General features: G+C 39.0%; 1 protein-coding gene across 1 annotated transcript in view; it reads right to left on the bottom strand.

Moving 5' to 3' along the window:
- Positions 1-18,056, bottom strand: part of LOC128684720 (exosome complex exonuclease RRP44-like) — a 74,161-nt gene that overhangs the window by 47,238 nt on the left and 8,867 nt on the right. The window contains exons 4-5 of the mRNA XM_070104605.1: positions 16,560-16,717; positions 510-641 (exon numbers count right to left, since the gene is read on the bottom strand). Coding sequence (XP_069960706.1) covers positions 510-641; positions 16,560-16,717 — 290 coding nt within the window. The remainder of the gene's footprint in view (positions 1-509; positions 642-16,559; positions 16,718-18,056) is intronic.

Here is an 18,056-nt window from a genome sequence, read left to right as displayed (position 1 = left end):
GATATAAATTTTTTATTCCCTCTTTAAAAGAAATATTCTAAACCATTCCCTTTGGTGCAGGCCCGTCTTCCCCCCCCTGGATCAATTTAAACATTCATAAAAAAACCCTAGGGGGTTTGGTTGGAGGAACCGCCCGGGGGGTACACCGTCCTGCCCAAATGGGGTAAAACAAACCACTACATCTTCTCAGTTTCCCTCTCCCTAAAAGGGTTAATGTTGACATACTTGAAACAATGAAGGTAGTGATTTTTTAAAGTTTTTTTTTCTCTTTGGGTTACCTCCTCAATGGGGGAAAAAAGTGTTTAAAAAAACTTTTTTAAAAAGGGGGCTCCTGGTTTATGTAATCAATTTTTTACCTCATCCCCATTCCTTTCCTGGAAAAATCCCTTTTAGGGGAGTACACCCGATGCCCCCTTTGCAGTCAATTTTGAAAAAAAACCTCTACTTGAAACTTTAACCCCTGAAAAATTCTCCCTTTTTAAGCCAAGTTCTATCTCGAGCCTTGTCACATTTTCAAAGTCATTGGTGATATGCTTTTCTGTTGTTGTCGGAATTTTTTTGACCACCAGCAGGCCACTCGTATGGCTCGGTCGTTTCTATCATTTGCCGATTCATTCTCTTCTCTTTCTACATAACATTCACTAAAAGGAATACAAAGAGAAAAATGTAAACAAAAGTAGAACACAAATAACATTTGCTTCCATTAATAGTCAAATAAAAAACATCTGAAATATTTTAAACTATACAGTAGGAACCCCCTATCCTCAGGGGGGTCCTACTGTATAGGAGGACCCTGCAGATAACCCGCGAAGGTCCTACTGACACCGCAGAAACCCCAATTTCTACAGTTTCAGTTATCTGCGGTTTACCAATGCCTGAAAATAATCCTAAATTTTTCTTAATAATGGCACCAAAGAGTAAAAGTAATGATGGCAGCAGTTCTTCAAAGCCTAAGAGAAGCTGTGAAGTAATTCCCATCAATGAAAAAGTGATAATTCTCAACTTACTGTGCATAAATTATCAATCAAACTTTATCAGAGGTATGTATGTAAATGAAAAATGGCTTATATACAGCCTCTCCTCACTTAGCGACGTACTCGTTTACCAATGACTCAGACTTACAACGGGCTCTCTGATCAGTATGCATACCTAAATAATGTATATTAGAGCTGATTTCCTCTATTTTGTTTATTACAATATGCAGTAAACTACTGTATAAACATTTAAAAATACACCAGAAATGTTATTAATGATACGAAGGTGACATTAAAACAATATCAAAGATGGTTGACACAAACCCACTACCATTATAGCATACTCCTCACTTAGCAACGAATCCGTTTACTGACATGGTCTTGGGACTGGAACTCTGTCGTTAAGTGAGGAGAGGCTGTATAGGGTTTGCTACTATCTGCAGTTTTCGGGGATCCATGGTAGATCTTCGAACATATCCTCTAAAATCTGTAATAATTCTTTTAGTCTTAATTTTTTTATCCTAAATGAAAGCTGACAAATCATCAACAATGAAGTCAAAATACTGAAGTAAATAATGTGAGTGTACAAATTACTCAAATTTAACAGGTTACTTAGAAACTGTTGCACTTGGAAGAGTAACCAAACTGCACAAGGTAGTTTAGGTCAACTCCATTTTCTTGACCTGCTTTTCATTTCTTCTTTTTTTTTTTTTTTTTGGCACAATCTCAAGTACATGGAAATAACAGAATTGAATTCTTTGAATTCTAAGAGTATTTCCTTAATATTTTCACACCCTGATTCAATTATCAAGCCCTGCCATTTTACTCAATATGAGATTGTACTACTGACCTGTTCTTCAAACTTTTCTATTTAATATATGAATACATGGCCTTACTTCTCCAGCTTTTATAGTGGAGAACCCTGATTAACTAGCTCTTATTTACTCCTTTTTCATATATTCTTCTTCTTTCAACAAACCAGCCGTATCCCACCGAGGCGAGGTGGCCCAAAAAGAAAAACAAAAGTTTCTCTTTTCAAATTTAGTAATTTATACAGGAGAAGGGGTTACTAGCCCCTTGCTCCCGGCATTTTAGTCGCTTCTTACAACACACATGGCTTACGGAGGAAGAATTCTGTTCCACTTCCCCATGGAGATAAGAGGAAATAAACAAGAACAAGAACTACAAAGAAAATAGCAGAAAACCCAGAGGGGTTTGTATATATATGCTTGTACATATGTATGTGCAGTGTGACCTAAGTGTAAGTAGTAGTAGCAAGACATACCTGAAATCTTGCATGTTTATGAGACAGAAAAAAAGACACCAGCAATCCTACCATTATGTAAAACAATTACAGTCTTTCATTTTACAATCACTTGGCAGGACGGTAGTACCTCCCTGGGTGGTTGCTGTCTGCCAACCTACTACGTACCTAGATTTTTCATATGTATATATAATATATACGTATTTATATATATATATATGTGGTTATAGGAGGGTGGGGGCAGGAGGAAAGAGGAGTGATTGGTGGAATGATGAAGTAAAGGGTGTGATAAAAGAGAAAAAGGTAGCTTACGAGAGGTTTTTACAAAGCAGAAGTGTTATAAGAAGAGCAGAGTATATGGAGAGTAAAAGAAAGGTGAAGAGAGTGGTGAGAGAGTGCAAAAGGAGAGCAGATGAAAGAGTGGGAGAGGCACTGTCAAGAAATTTTAATGAAAATAAGAAAAAATTTTGGAGTGAGTTAAACAAGTTAAAAAAGCCTAGGGAAAGTATGGATTTGTCAGTTAAAAACAGAGTAGGGGAGTTAGTAGAGGGGAGAGGGAGGTATTAGGTAGATGGCGAGAATATTTTGAGGAACTTTTAAATGTGGAGGAAGAAAGGGAGGTGGTAATTTCATGCACTGGCCAGGGAGGTATACCATCTTTTAGGAGTGAAGAAGAGCAGAATGTAAGTGTCGTGGAGGTATGTGAGGCATTACGTAGAATGAAAGGGGGTAAAGCAGCTGGAACTGATGGGATCATGACAGAAATGTTAAAAGCAGGGGGGGGGGGATATAGTGTTGGAGTGGTTGGTACTTTTGTTTAATAAATGTATGAAAGAGGGGAAGGTACCTAGGGATTGGCGGAGAGCATGTATAGTCCCTTTATATAAAGGGAAAGGGGACAAAAGAGATTGTAAAAATTATAGAGGAATAAGTTTACTGAGTATACCAGGAAAAGTATACGGTAGGGTTATAATTGAAAGAATTAGAGGTAAGACAGAATGTAGGATTGCGGATGAGCAGGGAGGCTTCAGAGTGGGTAGGGGATCTGTAGATCAAGTGTTTACATTGAAGCATATATGTGAACAGTATTTAGATAAAGGTAGGGAAGTTTTTATTGCATTTATGGATTTAGAAAAGGCATATGATAGAGTGGATAGAGGAGCAATGTGGCAGATGTTGCAAGTATATGGAATAGGTGGTAAGTTACTAAATGCTGTAAAGAATTTTTATGAGGATAGTGAGACTCAGGTTAGGGTGTGTAGAAGAGAGGGAGAATACTTCCCGGTAAGAGTAGGTCTTAGACAGGGATGTGTAATGTCACCATGGCTGTTTAATATATTTATAGACGGGGTTGTAAAAGAAGTAAATGCTAGGGTGTTCGGGAGAGGGGTGGGATTAAATTATGGGGAATCAAATTCAAAATAGGAACTGACACAGTTACTTTTTGTTGATGATACTGTGCTTATGGGAGATTCAAAAGAAAAATTGCAAATGTTAGTGGATGAGTTTGAGAATGTGTGTAAAGGTAGAAAGTTGAAAGTGAACATAGAAAAGAGTAAGGTGATGAGGGTATCAAATGATTTAGATAAAGAAAAATTTGATATCAAATTGGGGAGGAGGAGTATGGAAGAAGTGAATGTTTTCAGATACTTGGGAGATGACGTGTCGGCGGATGGGTTTATGAAGGATGAGGTTAATCATAGAATTGATGAGGGAAAAAAGGTGAGTGGTGCGTTGAGGTATATGTGGTGTCAAAAAACGTTATCTATGGAGTCAAAGAAGGGAATGTATGAAAGTATAGTAGTACCAACACTCTTATATGGATGTGAAGCTTGGGTGGTAAATGCAGCAGCGAGGAGACGGATGGAGGCAGTGGAGATGTCCTGTCTAAGGGCAATGTGTGGTGTAAATATTATGCAGAAAATTCGGAGTGTGGAAATTAGGAGAAGGTGTGGAGTTAATAAAAGCATTAGTCAGAGGGCAGAAGAGGGGTTGTTGAGGTGGTTTGGTCATTTAGAGAGAATGGATCAAAGTAGAATGACATGGAAAGCATATAAATCTACAGGGGAAGGAAGGAGGGGTAGGGGTCGTCCTCGAAAGGGTTGGAAAGAGGGGGTAAAGGAGGTTTTGTGGGCAAGGGGCTTGGACTTCCAGCAAGCGTGCATGAGCGTGTTAGATAGGAGTGAATGGAGACAAATGATACTTGGGACCTGACGATCTGTTGGAGTGTGAGCAGGGTAATATTTAGTGAAGGGATTCAGGGAAACCGGTTATTTTCATATAGTCGGACTTGAGTCCTGGAAATGGGAAGTACAATGCCTGCACTTTAAAGGAGGGGTTTGGGTTAATGGCAGTTTGGAGGGATATGTTGTGTATCTTTATACGTATATGCTTCTAAACTGTTGTATTCTGAGCACCTCTGCAAAAGCAGTGATAATGTGCGAGTGTGGTGAAAGTGTTGAATGATGATGAAAGTATTTTCTTTTTGGGGATTTTCTTTCTTTTTTGGGTCACCCTGCCTCGGTGGGAGACAGCCGACTTGTTGAAAAAAAAAAAAAAAAAATATATATATATATATATATATATATATATATATATATATATATATATATATATAAATATCTAGGTAGTAGGTTGGTAGACAGGAACCACCCAGGGAGGTACTACCGTCCTGCCAAGTGAGTGTAAAACGGAAGCCTGTAATTGTTTTACATGATGGTAGGATTGCTGGTGTCCATTTTTCTGTCTCATAAACATGCAAGATTTCAGGTATGTCTTGCTACTTCTACTTACACTTGGGCCACCCCGCCTCGGTGGGATACGGCCGGTGTATTGAAAGAAAGAAAGAATGTATACATATATATATATATATATATATATATATATAATATATATATATATATATATATATATATATATATATTTTTTTTTTTTTTCAACAAGTCGGCCGTCTCCCACCGAGGCAGGGTGACCCAAAAAAGAAAGAAAATCCCCAAAAAGAAAATACTTTCATCATCATTCAACACTTTCACCACACTCGCACATTATCACTGTTTTTGCAGAGGTGCTCAGAATACAACAGTCTAGAAGCATACACATATAAAGATACACAACATATCCCTCCAAACTGCCAATATCCCAAACCCCTCCTTTAAAGTGCAGGCATTGTACTTCCCATTTCCAGGACTCAAGTCCGACTATATGAAAATAACCGGTTTCCCTGAATCCCTTCACTAAATATTACCCTGCTCACACTCCAACAGATCGTCAGGTCCCAAGTACCATTCGTCTCCATTCACTCCTATCTAACACGCTCACGCACGCTTGCTGGAAGTCCAAGCCCCTCGCCCACAAAACCTCCTTTACCCCCTCTCTCCAACCCTTTCGAGGACGACCCCTACCCCGCCTTCCTTCCCCTATAGATTTATATGCTTTCCATGTCATTCTACTTTGATTCATTCTCTCTAAATGACCAAACCACCTCAACAACCCCTCTTCTGCCCTCTGACTAATACTTTTATTAACTCCACACCTTCTCCTAATTTCCACACTCCGAATTTTCTGCATAATATTTACACCACACATTGCCCTTAAACAGGACATCTCCACTGCCTCTAACCGTCTCCTCGCTGCTGCATTTACCACCCAAGCTTCACACCCATATAAAAGTGTTGGTACTACTATACTTTCATACATTCCCTTCTTTGCCTCCATAGATAACGTTTTTTGACTCCACATATACCTCAACGCACCACTCACCTTTTTTCCCTCATCAATTCTATGATTAACCTCATCCTTCATAAATCCATCCGCTGACATGTCAACTCCCAAGTATCTGAAAACATTCACTTCTTCCATACTCCTCCTCCCCAATTTGATATCCAATTTTTCTTTATCTAAATCATTTGACACCCTCATCACCTTACTCTTTTCTATGTTCACTTTCAGCTTTCTACCTTTACACACATTCCCAAACTCATCCACTAACCTTTGCAATTTTTCTTTAGAATCTCCCATAAGCACAGTATCATCAGCAAAAAGTAACTGTGTCAATTCCCATTTTGAATTTGATTCCCCAAAATTTAATCCCACCCCTCTCCCGAACACCCTAGCATTTACTTCCTTTACAACCCCATCTATAAATATATTAAACAACCATGGTGACATTACACATCCCTGTCTAAGACCTACTTTTACCGGGAAATAGTCTCCCTCTCTTCTACACACCCTAACCTGAGCCTCACTATCCTCATAAAAACTCTTTACAGCATTTAATAACTTACCACCTATTCCATATACTTGCAACATCTGCCACATTGCTCCTCTATCCACTCTATCATATGCCTTTTCTAAATCCATAAATGCAATAAAAACTTCCCTACCTTTATCTAAATACTGTTCACATATATGCTTCAATGTAAACACTTGATCTACACATCCCGTACCCACTCTGAAACCTCCTTGCTCATCCGCAATCCTACATTCTGTCTTACCTCTAATTCTTTCAATTATAACCCTACCGTACACTTTTCCTGGTATACTCAGTAAGCTTATTCCTCTATAATTTTTACAGTCTCTTTTGTCCCCTTTCCCTTTATATAAAGGGACTATACATGCTCTCCGCCAATCCCTAGGTACCTTCCCCTCTTTCATACATTTATTGAACAAAAGTACCAACCACTCCAACACTATATCCCCCCCTGCTTTTAACATTTCTGTCATGATCCCGTCAGTTCCAGCTGCTTTACCCCCTTTCATTTTACGTAATGCCTCACGTACCTCCCCCACACTTACATTCTGCTCTTCTTCACTCCTAAAAGATGGTATACCTCCCTGACCAGTGCATGAAATTACCACCTCCCTTTCTTCCTCAACATTTAAAAGTTCCTCAAAATATTCTCGCCATCTACCTAATACCTCCATCTCCCCATCTACTAATTCCCCTACTCTGTTTTTAACTGACAAATCCATATTTTCCCTTGGCTTTCTTAACTTGTTTAACTCACTCCAAAATTTTTTCTTATTTTCATTAAAATTTCTTGACAGTGCCTCTCCCACTCTATCATCTGCTCTCCTTTTGCACTCTCTCACCACTCTCTTTACCTTTCTTTTACTCTCCATATATTCTGCTCTTCTTGTAACACTTCTGCTTTGTAAAAACCTCTCATAAGCTACCTTTTTCTCTTTTATCACACCCTTTACTTCATCATTCCACCAATCACTCCTCTTTCCTCCTGCACCCACCCTCCTATAACCACAAACTTCTGCCCCACATTCTAATACTGCATTTTTAAAACTATTCCAACCCTCTTCAACCCCCCCCATTACTCATCTTTGCACTATCCCACCTTTCTGCCAATAGTCGCTTATATCTCACCCGAACTTCCTCCTCCCTTAGTTTATACACTTTCACCTCCCTCTTACTTGTTGTTGCCACCTTCCTCTTTTCCCATCTACCTCTTACTCTAACTGTAGCTACAACTAAATAATGATCCGATATATCAGTTGCCCCTCTATAAACATGTACATCCTGGAGCCTACCCATCAACCTTTTATCCACCAACACATAATCTAATAAACTACTTTCATTACGTGCTACATCATACCTTGTATATTTATTTATCCTCTTTTTCATAAAATATGTATTACTTATTACCAAATCTCTTTCTACACATAGCTCAATTAAAGGCTCCCCATTTACATTTACCCCTGGCACCCCAAATTTACCTACTACTCCCTCCATAACATTTTTACCCACTTTAGCATTGAAATCCCCAACCACCATTACTCTCACACTTGATTCAAAACTCCCCACGCATTCACTCAACATTTCCCAAAATCTCTCTCTCTCCTCTACACTTCTCTCTTCTCCAGGTGCATACACGCTTATTATAACCCACTTTTCACATCCAATCTTTATTTTACTCCACATAATCCTTGAATTAATACATTTATAGTCCCTCTTTTCCTGCCATAGCTTATCCTTCAACATTATTGCTACTCCTTCTTTAGCTCTAACTCTATTTGAAACCCCTGACCTAATCCCATTTATTCCTCTCCACTGAAACTCTCCCACCCCCTTCAGCTTTGTTTCACTTAAAGCCAGGACATCCAGCTTCTTCTCATTCATAACATCCATAATCATCTCTTTCTTATCATCTGCACAACATCCACGCACATTCAGACTTCCCACTTTGACAATTTTCTTCTTATTATTCTTTTTAGTAATCTTTACAGGAAAAGGGGTTACTAGCCCATTGTTCCCGGCATTTTAGTTGACTTTTACAACACGCATGGCTTACGGAGGAAAGATTCTTATTCCACTTCCCCATGGATATAAAAGGAAAATTAATAAGACCAAGAACTATTAAGATAAAATCAAAGAAAACTCAGATGAGTGTGTATAAATAAATGTGTATACATGTATGTATGTGTAGTGTGACCTAAGTGTAAGTAGAAGTAGCAAGACATGCCTGTAATCTTGCATATTTATGAGACAGACAAAAGACATCAGCAGTCCTACCATCATGTAAAACAATCACAGGCTTTCGTTTTACACTCACTTGGCAGGACGGTAGTACCTCCCTGGGTGGTTGCTGTCTACCAACCTACTACACACACACATATATATATATATATATATATATATATATATATATATATATATATATATATATATATATATATATATATATATATATATATATATATATATATATATATATATATATATATATATATATATATATATATATATATATATATATATATATATATATATATATATATATATATATATATATATATATATATATATATATATATATATATATATATATAGAAGTGATGCAAGGAGGGAAGAGTATATGGAGAAAAAGAGAGAGGTTAAGAGAGTGGTGAAGAAATGTAAAAAGAGAGCAAATGAGAGAGTGGGTGAGATGTTATCAACAAATTTTGTTGAAAATAAGAAAAAGTTTTGGAGTGAGATTAACAAGTTAAGGAAGCCTAGAGAACAAATGGATTTGTCAGCTAAAAATAGGAGAGGAGAGTTATTAAATGGAGAGTTAGTGGTATTGGGAAGATGGAGGGAATATTTTGAGGAATTGTTAAATGTTGATGAAGATAGGGAAGCTGTGATTTCGTGTATAGGGCAAGGAGGAATAACATCTTGTAGGAGTGAGGAAGAGCCAGTTGTGAGTGTGGGGGAAGTTCGTGAGGCAGTAGGTAAAATGAAAGGGGGTAAGGCAGCCGGGATTGATGGGATAAAGATAGAAATGTTAAAAGCAGGTGGGGATATAGTTTTGGAGTGGTTGGTGCAATTATTTAATAAATGTATGGAAGAGGGTAAGGTACCTAGGGATTGGCAGAGAGCATGCATAGTTCCTTTGTATAAAGGCAAAGGGGACAAAAGAGAGTGCAAAAATTATAGGGGGATAAGTCTGTTGAGTGTACCTGGTAAAGTGTATGGTAGAGTTATTATTGAAAGAATTAAAAGTAAGACGGAGAATAGGATAGCAGATGAACAAGGAGGCTTTAGGAAAGGTAGGGGGTGTGTGGACCAGGTGTTTACAGTGAAACATATAAGTGAACAGTATTTAGATAAGGCTAAAGAGGTCTTTGTGGCATTTATGGATTTGGAAAAGGCGTATGACAGGGTGGATAGGGGGGCAATGTGGCAGATGTTGCAGGTGTATGGTGTAGGAGGTAGGTTACTGAAAGCAGTGAAGAGTTTTCATGAGGATAGTGAGGCTCAAGTTAGAGTACATAGGAAAGAGGGAAATTATTTCCCAGTAAAAGTAGGTCTTAGACAAGGATGTGTGATGTCACCGTGGTTGTTTAATATGTTTATAGATGGGGTTGTAAGAGAAGTAAATGCGAGGGTCTTGACAAGAGGCGTGGAGTTAAAAGATAAAGAATCACACATAAAGTGGGAGTTGTCACAGTTGCTCTTTGCTGATGACACTGTGCTCTTGGGAGATTCTGAAGAGAAGTTGCAGAGATTGGTGGATGAATTTGGTAGGGTGTGCAAAAGAAGAAAATTAAAAGTGAATACAGGAAAGAGTAAGGTTATGAGGATAACAAAAATATTAGGTGATGAAAGATTGGATATCAGATTGGAGGGAGAGAGTATGGAGGAGGTGAATGTATTCAGATATTTGGGAGTCGACATGTCAGCGGATGGGTCTATGAAGGATGAGGTGAATCATAGAATTGATGAGGGGAAAAGGGTGAGTGGTGCACTTAGGAGTCTGTGGAGACAAAGAACTTTGTCCTTGGAGGCAAAGAGGGGAATGTATGAGAGCATAGTTTTACCAACACTCTTATATGGGTGTGAAGCATGGGTGATGAATGTTGCAGCGAGGAGAAGGCTGGAGGCAGTGGAGATGTCATGTCTGAGGGCAATGTGTGGTGTGAATATAATGCAGAGAATTCGTAGTTTGGAAGTTAGGAGGAGGTGCGGGATTACCAAAACTGTTGTCCAGAGGGCTGAGGAAGGGTTGTTGAGGTGGTTCGGACATGTAGAGAGAATGGAGCGAAACAGAATGACTTCAAGAGTGTATCAGTCTGTAGTGGAAGAAAGGCGGGGTAGGGGTCGGCCTAGGAAAGGTTGGAGGGAGGGGGTAAAGGAGGTTTTGTGTGCGAGGGGCTTGGACTTCCAGCAGGCGTGCGTGAGCGTGTTTGATAGGAGTGAATGGAGACGAATGGTTTTTAATACTTGACGTGCTGTTGGAGTGTGAGCAAAGTAACATTTATGAAGGGGTTCAGGGAAACCGGCGGGCCGGACTTGAGTCCTGGAGATGGGAAGTACAGTGCCTGCACTCTGAAGGAGGGGTGTTAATGTTGCAGTTTAAAAACTGTAGTGTAAAGCACCCTTCTGGCAAGACAGTGATGGAGTGAATGATGGTGAAAGTTTTTCTTTTTCGGGCCACCCTGCCTTGGTGGGAATCGGCCAGTGTGATAATAAAATATATATATATAAATATATATATATATATATATATAATATATATATATAAATATATATATATTAAATATATATATGTATATATATATAATATATATATTTTATTTTATTATTTATTATCACACTGGCCGATTCCCACCAAGGCAGGGTGGCCCGAAAAAGAAAAACTTTAATCATTCACTCCATCACTGTCTTGCCAGAAGGGTGCTTTACACTACAGTTTTTAAACTGCAACATTAACACCCCTCCTTCAGAGTGCAGGCACTGTACTTCCCATCTCCAGGACTCAAGTCCGGCCTGCCGGTTTCCCTGAATCCCTTCATAAATGTTACTTTGGTCACACTCCAACAGCACGTCAAGTATTAAAAACCATTTGTCTCCATTCACTCCTATCAAACACGCTCACGCATGCCTGCTGGAAGTCCAAGCCCCTCGCACACAAAACCTCCTTTACCCCCTCCCTCCAACCTTTCCTACGCCGACCCCTACCCCGCCTTCATTCCACTACAAACTGATACACTCTTGAAGTCATTCTGTTTCGCTCCATTCTCTCTACATGTCCGAACCACCTCAACAACCCTTCCTCAGCCCTCTGGACAACAGTTTTGGTAATCCCGCACCTCCTCCTAACTTCCAAACTACGAATTCTCTGCATTATATTCACACCACACATTGCCCTCAGACATGACATCTCCACTGCCTCCAGCCTTCTCCTCACTGCAACATTCATCACCCACGCTTCACACCCATATAAGAGCGTTTGTAAAACTATACTCTCATACATTCCCCTCTTTGCCTCCAAGGACAAAGTTCTTTGTCTCCACAGACTCCTAAGTGCACCACTCACTCTTTTTCCCTCATCAATTCTATGATTCACCTCATCTTTCATAGACCCATCCGCTGACACGTCCACTCCCAAATATCTGAATACGTTCACCTCCTCCATACTCTCTCCCTCCAATCTGATATTCAATCTTTCATCACCTAATCTTTTTGTTATCCTCATAACCTTACTCTTTCCTGTATTCACCTTTAATTTTCTTCTTTTGCACACCCTACCAAATTCATCCACCAATCTCTGCAACTTCTCTTCAGAATCTCCCAAGAGCACAGTGTCATCAGCAAAGAGCAGCTGTGACAACTCCCACTTTGTGTGTGATTCTTTATCTTTTAACTCCACGCCTCTTGCCAAGACCCTCGCATTTACTTCTCTTACAACCCCATCTATAAATATATTAAACAACCACGGTGACATCACACATCCTTGTCTAAGGCCTACTTTTACTGGGAAAAAATTTCCCTCTTTCCTACATACTCTAACTTGAGCCTCACTATCCTCGTAAAAACTCTTCACTGCTTTCAGTAACCTACCTCCTACACCATACACTTGCAACATCTGCCACATTGCCCCCCTATCCACCCTGTCATACGCCTTTTCCAAATCCATAAATGCCACAAAGACCTCTTTAGCCTTATCTAAATACTGTTCACTTATATATTTCACTGTAAACACCTGGTCCACACACCCCCTACCTTTCCTAAAGCCTCCTTGTTCATCTGCTATCCTATTCTCCGTCTTACTCTTAATTCTTTCAATTATAACTCTACCATACACTTTACCAGGTACACTCAACAGACTTATCCCCCTATAATTTTTGCACTCTCTTTTATCCCCTTTGCCTTTATACAAAGGAACTATGCATGCTCTCTGCCAATCCCTAGGTACCTTACCCTCTTCCATACATTTATTAAATAATTGCACCAACCACTCCAAAACTATATCCCCACCTGCTTTTAACATTTCTATCTTTATCCCATCAATCCCGGCTGCCTTACCCCCTTTCATTTTACCTACTGCCTCACGAACTTCCCCCACACTCACAACTGGCTCTTCCTCACTCCTACAAGATGTTATTCCTCCTTGCCCTATACACGAAATCACAGCTTCCCTATCTTCATCAACATTTAACAATTCCTCAAAATATTCCCTCCATCTTCCCAATACCTCTAACTCTCCATTTAATAACTCTCCTCTCCTATTTTTAACTGACAAATCCATTTGTTCTCTAGGCTTTCTTAACTTGTTAATCTCACTCCAAAACTTTTCCTCATTCTCAACAAAATTTGTTGATAACATCTCACCCACTCTCTCATTTGCTCTCTTTTTACATTGCTTCACCACTCTCTTAACCTCTCTCTTTTTCTCCATATACTCTTCCCTCCTTGCATCACTTCTACTTTGTAAAAACTTCTCATATGCTAACTTTTTCTCCCTTACTACTCTCTCTACATCATCATTCCACCAATCGCTCCTCTTCCCTCCTGCACCCACTTTCCTGTAACCACAAACTTCTGCTGAACACTCTAACACTACATTTTTAAACCTACCCCATACCTCTTCGACCCCATTGCCTATGCTCTCATTAGCCCATCTATCCTCCAATAGCTGTTTATATCTTACCCTAACTGCCTCCTCTTCTAGTTTATAAACCTTCACCTCTCTCTTCCCTGATGCTTCTATTCTCCTTGTATCCCATCTACCTTTTACTCTCAGTGTAGCTACAACTAGAAAGTGATCTGATATATCTGTGGCCCCTCTATAAACATGTACATCCTGAAGTCTACTCAACAGTCTTTTATCTACCAATACATAATCCAACAAACTACTGTCATTTCGCCCTACATCATATCTTGTATACTTATTTATCCTCTTTTTCTTAAAATATGTATTACCTATAACTAAACCCCTTTCTATACAAAGTTCAATCAAAGGGCTCCCATTATCATTTACACCTGGCACCCCAAACTTACCTACCACACCCTCTCTAAAAGTTTCTCCTACTTTAGCATTCAGGTCCCCTACCACAATTACTCTCTCACTTGGTTCAAAGGCTCCTATACATTCACTTAACATCTCCCAAAATCTCTCTCTCTCCTCTGCATTCCTCTCTTCTCCAGGTGCATACACGCTTATTATGACCCACTTCTCGCATCCAACCTTTACTTTAATCCACATAATTCTTGAATTTACACATTCATATTCTCTTTTCTCCTTCCATAACTGATCATTTAACATTACTGCTACCCCTTCCTTTGCTCTAACTCTCTCAGATACTCCAGATTTAATCCCATTTATTTCCCCCCACTGAAACTCTCCTACCCCCTTCAGCTTTGTTTCGCTTAGAGCCAGGACATCCAACTTCTTTTCATTCATAACATCAGCAATCATCTGTTTCTTGTCATCCGCACTACATCCACGCACATTTAAGCATCCCAGTTTTATAAGTTTTTCTTCTTCTCTTTTTTAGTAAATGTATACAGGAGAAGGGGTTACTAGCCCATTGCTCCCGGCATTTTAGTCGCCTCATACGACACGCATGGCTTACGGAGGAAAGATTCTTTTCCACTTCCCCATGGACAATAGAAGAAATAAAAAAAGAACAAGAGCTATTTAGAAAAAGGAGAAAAACCTAGATGTATGTATATATATATATGCATGTGCGTGTCTGTGAAGTGTGACCAAAGTGTAAGTAGGAGTAGCAAGATATCCTGTTATCTAGCGTGTTTATGAGACAGTAGTAGTAGGTTGGTAGACAGCAACCGCCCAGGGAGGTACTACTGTCCTGCCAAGTGAGTGTAAAATGGAATCCTGTAATTGTTTTACATGATGGTAGCATTGCTGGTGTCTTTTTTCAGTCTCTTAAACATGCAAGATTTCAGGTACATCTTGCTACTTCTACTTACACTTAGGTCACACTACACATACATGTACAAGCATATATATATACACACCCCTCTGGGTTTTCTGCTATTTTCTTTCTAGTTCTTGTTCTTGTTTATTTCCTCTTATCTCCATGGGGAAGTGGAACAGAATTCTTCCTCCGTAAGCCATGTGTTTTGTAAGAGGCAACTAAAATGCCGGGAGCAAGGGTCTAGTAACCCCTTCTCCTGCATAAATTACTAAATTTAACCCTTTCAGGGTCACCAGGCCCTCTCCGAGACTTTTCTCAGGGTCGCCCAAATAAAAAAAAAAAAAAAATTCTTATGAAAAGATAGAGAATCGAATCTTTTCCCGATCATAATGACACCAAAAGTATGAAATCTGATGGAAAAGTTACGGAATTATGCTCTCGCGAAGTTAGCGGTCTCAACGATGTTTACGCATCGGCGATTTTGCCCATTTTGTGCCCTATTTTCGGCCAATTCCAGTGTACTAGTCGACAAAAATCATAACTATTTCACTAGAACTCCATTTTTTCTATCGAATGAGTACAAGAAACCACCCATTTACCGATTTCAACTATCAAATACAGTGGTCAGAATTTAGCAATTTTGCCAATTTCACACAAATTTCAAAAGATGCCAATTTCCAAATAGGGTCCAGAATAAACAAGAAAGACATTCCTGGCACTAGAATAACATTTCCTCTGTTCATTAGTCATGTCCCCAGGCCCCTCTTATATTTCTTTTGCTTTCCACTTTAAATTTTTATTCTCACAAAAAATAGAAGATTTACTGTTATGCAGACTACTGCATTAATGTAGAAATGGTATAAATATATCAGCGCACTTGTGAAAGAATATTCGACTCACCAGTTGATGTGTATTGGATGCTTAGCATGATTTGTTTACTTTTGAACTTTGGTATAAATCGAACATTTCTGGTACTTTGAGCTCAATTTCAAGGTACTTTTCATTGTAAAACCAATCAAAATCGTCTCAATTTCTGTAATATGTCTTCCATTCTATAAAATGAGACCAGGAAATCTAGAATACCATCATAAATACCATAAGAAAATACTCCATAAAGTCGCTGTTTTAAACCAAAAACACTGTTAAAGTTTTTTGTTTTTTTCATTACGCACTATATGCTGCAGGATTGTTTTTATACTGCACACACTGACCACATAGACCCATTCTTTCATATGTAAGCCTACCAGCTTTCTATCACTAGATTTGAGGGCGCTAGAATTTATGCATACTAGCAAGTTAAAAATCCCTTCGGCGTAAGCCGTACTAGTACGGCCGAAACCCTGAAAGGGTTAAAAAGAGAAATTTTCGTTTTTCTTTTTGGGCCACCCTGCCTTGGTGGGATACGGCTGGTTTGTTGAAAAAAAAAAGAAAATATGTAATATGGTCTTGTGAGACCATAAGATAAATAGAACATGGTGAAAGAACATTTTGACATTTATTTCTTGAGATTTTTCAGGTGCTCTCAAGAAGAGAAGGCTCAATCAACTTAATGTACAATGTAGCAAGAGAATATACCAAAGTTGCATTAATATTATTAAGAAGTAGCCATGTTCAAGTGATATAAAATATTTATTAAAAAAAAAAAACTGAGGTGTAATGCATACCTGTGGTGCTCATTTGTGAAGACATAAAATTTCTTTGAGGATGTTTCCACAAGGTCTCTGAGACGCTTGTAGATAGGTAGTGATCGGTGCTTAACTTCACCAATGACAGTTTGGGGAACTATTACATTGGTAATACTGTCATCACACAAAACATCAATCTGAAAATTACACATTACTTGGCATTCAATTTCCTTTTAATTTTTTAGTGTAAGATCAATTTTAAAGACCAATAACAGTACACACACTTTTGCTGCATTGGAATTTTATGACCCCCATCTCCAATATTCACTGTACATACACTGAGGCAGAAGAGGCTGGGGTTATGGATTATGGGGATACCTTTCTCAGATCGCGCACCTGCCGAAATAAGATACGTATACCAAAGCCAATACAGTGGACCCCCGGTTCACGTTATTAATCCGTTCCTGAGAGCTCATCGTAAAGCAAAATTATCGGAAAGCGAATCAATTTTCCCCATAAGAAATAATGGAAATCAAATTAATCCGTGCAAGACACCCAAAAGTATGAAAAAAAAACCTTTTACCACATGAAATATTAAGTTTAATGCAATAGAATAATTACAATAACAATAGAATAATCACAATAGAATAATTGACACTTACTTTTAATGAAGATATGGTGATGATTGATGGGATGGGAGGAGGGGAGAGTGTCGAAGTTTTTAATGTTTAGAAGGGGAATCGCTGTTTTGTAATCACAGTTGCACCTTTTGCAAGAACAGCTTCCTTGATTGCCGTTTTCCTGCTCACTATAGTAGAGATGGTTGATTGGGATTTACTATACAACTTGGCCAGGTCCGACACACGCACTCCACTTTCATACTTTGCAATTATCGCTTTCTTCATTTCAATAGTCATTAGCACCCTTGGTCTCGATGGGTTGGCACTAGAAGCTTTCTTGGGGCCCATGGTGACTTATTTTGCAGAAACAAGCACCAAAAACAGTGATAATATGGAATGTACCGAATGTATCCTTAGATGCGCGCACACTGGCTGGCTTGTAAACACTGGCACACACGGGGCAGTTCAGGCCACACGTGGACATGTCTCGTACGAATCGTATCGCATACCGGGTTTTGTAACGGGAACCGAGGCAAATTTTTTGCGATATAATGCTTTGGATACCGGATTTATCGGATACCGATGACTTCGCGAACCGGGGGTCCACTGTACAGTTAAATACCAAATTTACACCTACACTGGACAAGCTCTATACAGTAAAATAATAATAATAATTCTTCTTCTTTCAACAAACTGGCCGTATCCCACGGAGGCAGGGTGGCCCAAAATGAAAAATGAAAGTTTCTCCTTTTATTTATTATTATTATCACACCGGCCGATTCCCACCAAGGCAGGGTGGCCCGAAAAAGAAAAACTTTCACCATCATTCACTCCATCACTGTCTTGCCAGAAGGGTGCTTTACACTACAGTTTTTAAACTGCAACATTAACACCCCTCCTTTTAGTATGTATATAC

The sequence above is a fragment of the Cherax quadricarinatus genome, chromosome 5 (assembly GCF_038502225.1).
Source record: "Cherax quadricarinatus isolate ZL_2023a chromosome 5, ASM3850222v1, whole genome shotgun sequence".
Lineage (NCBI taxonomy): Eukaryota > Metazoa > Arthropoda > Malacostraca > Decapoda > Parastacidae > Cherax > Cherax quadricarinatus.
This window is presented reverse-complemented; position numbering and strand designations above follow the sequence as displayed.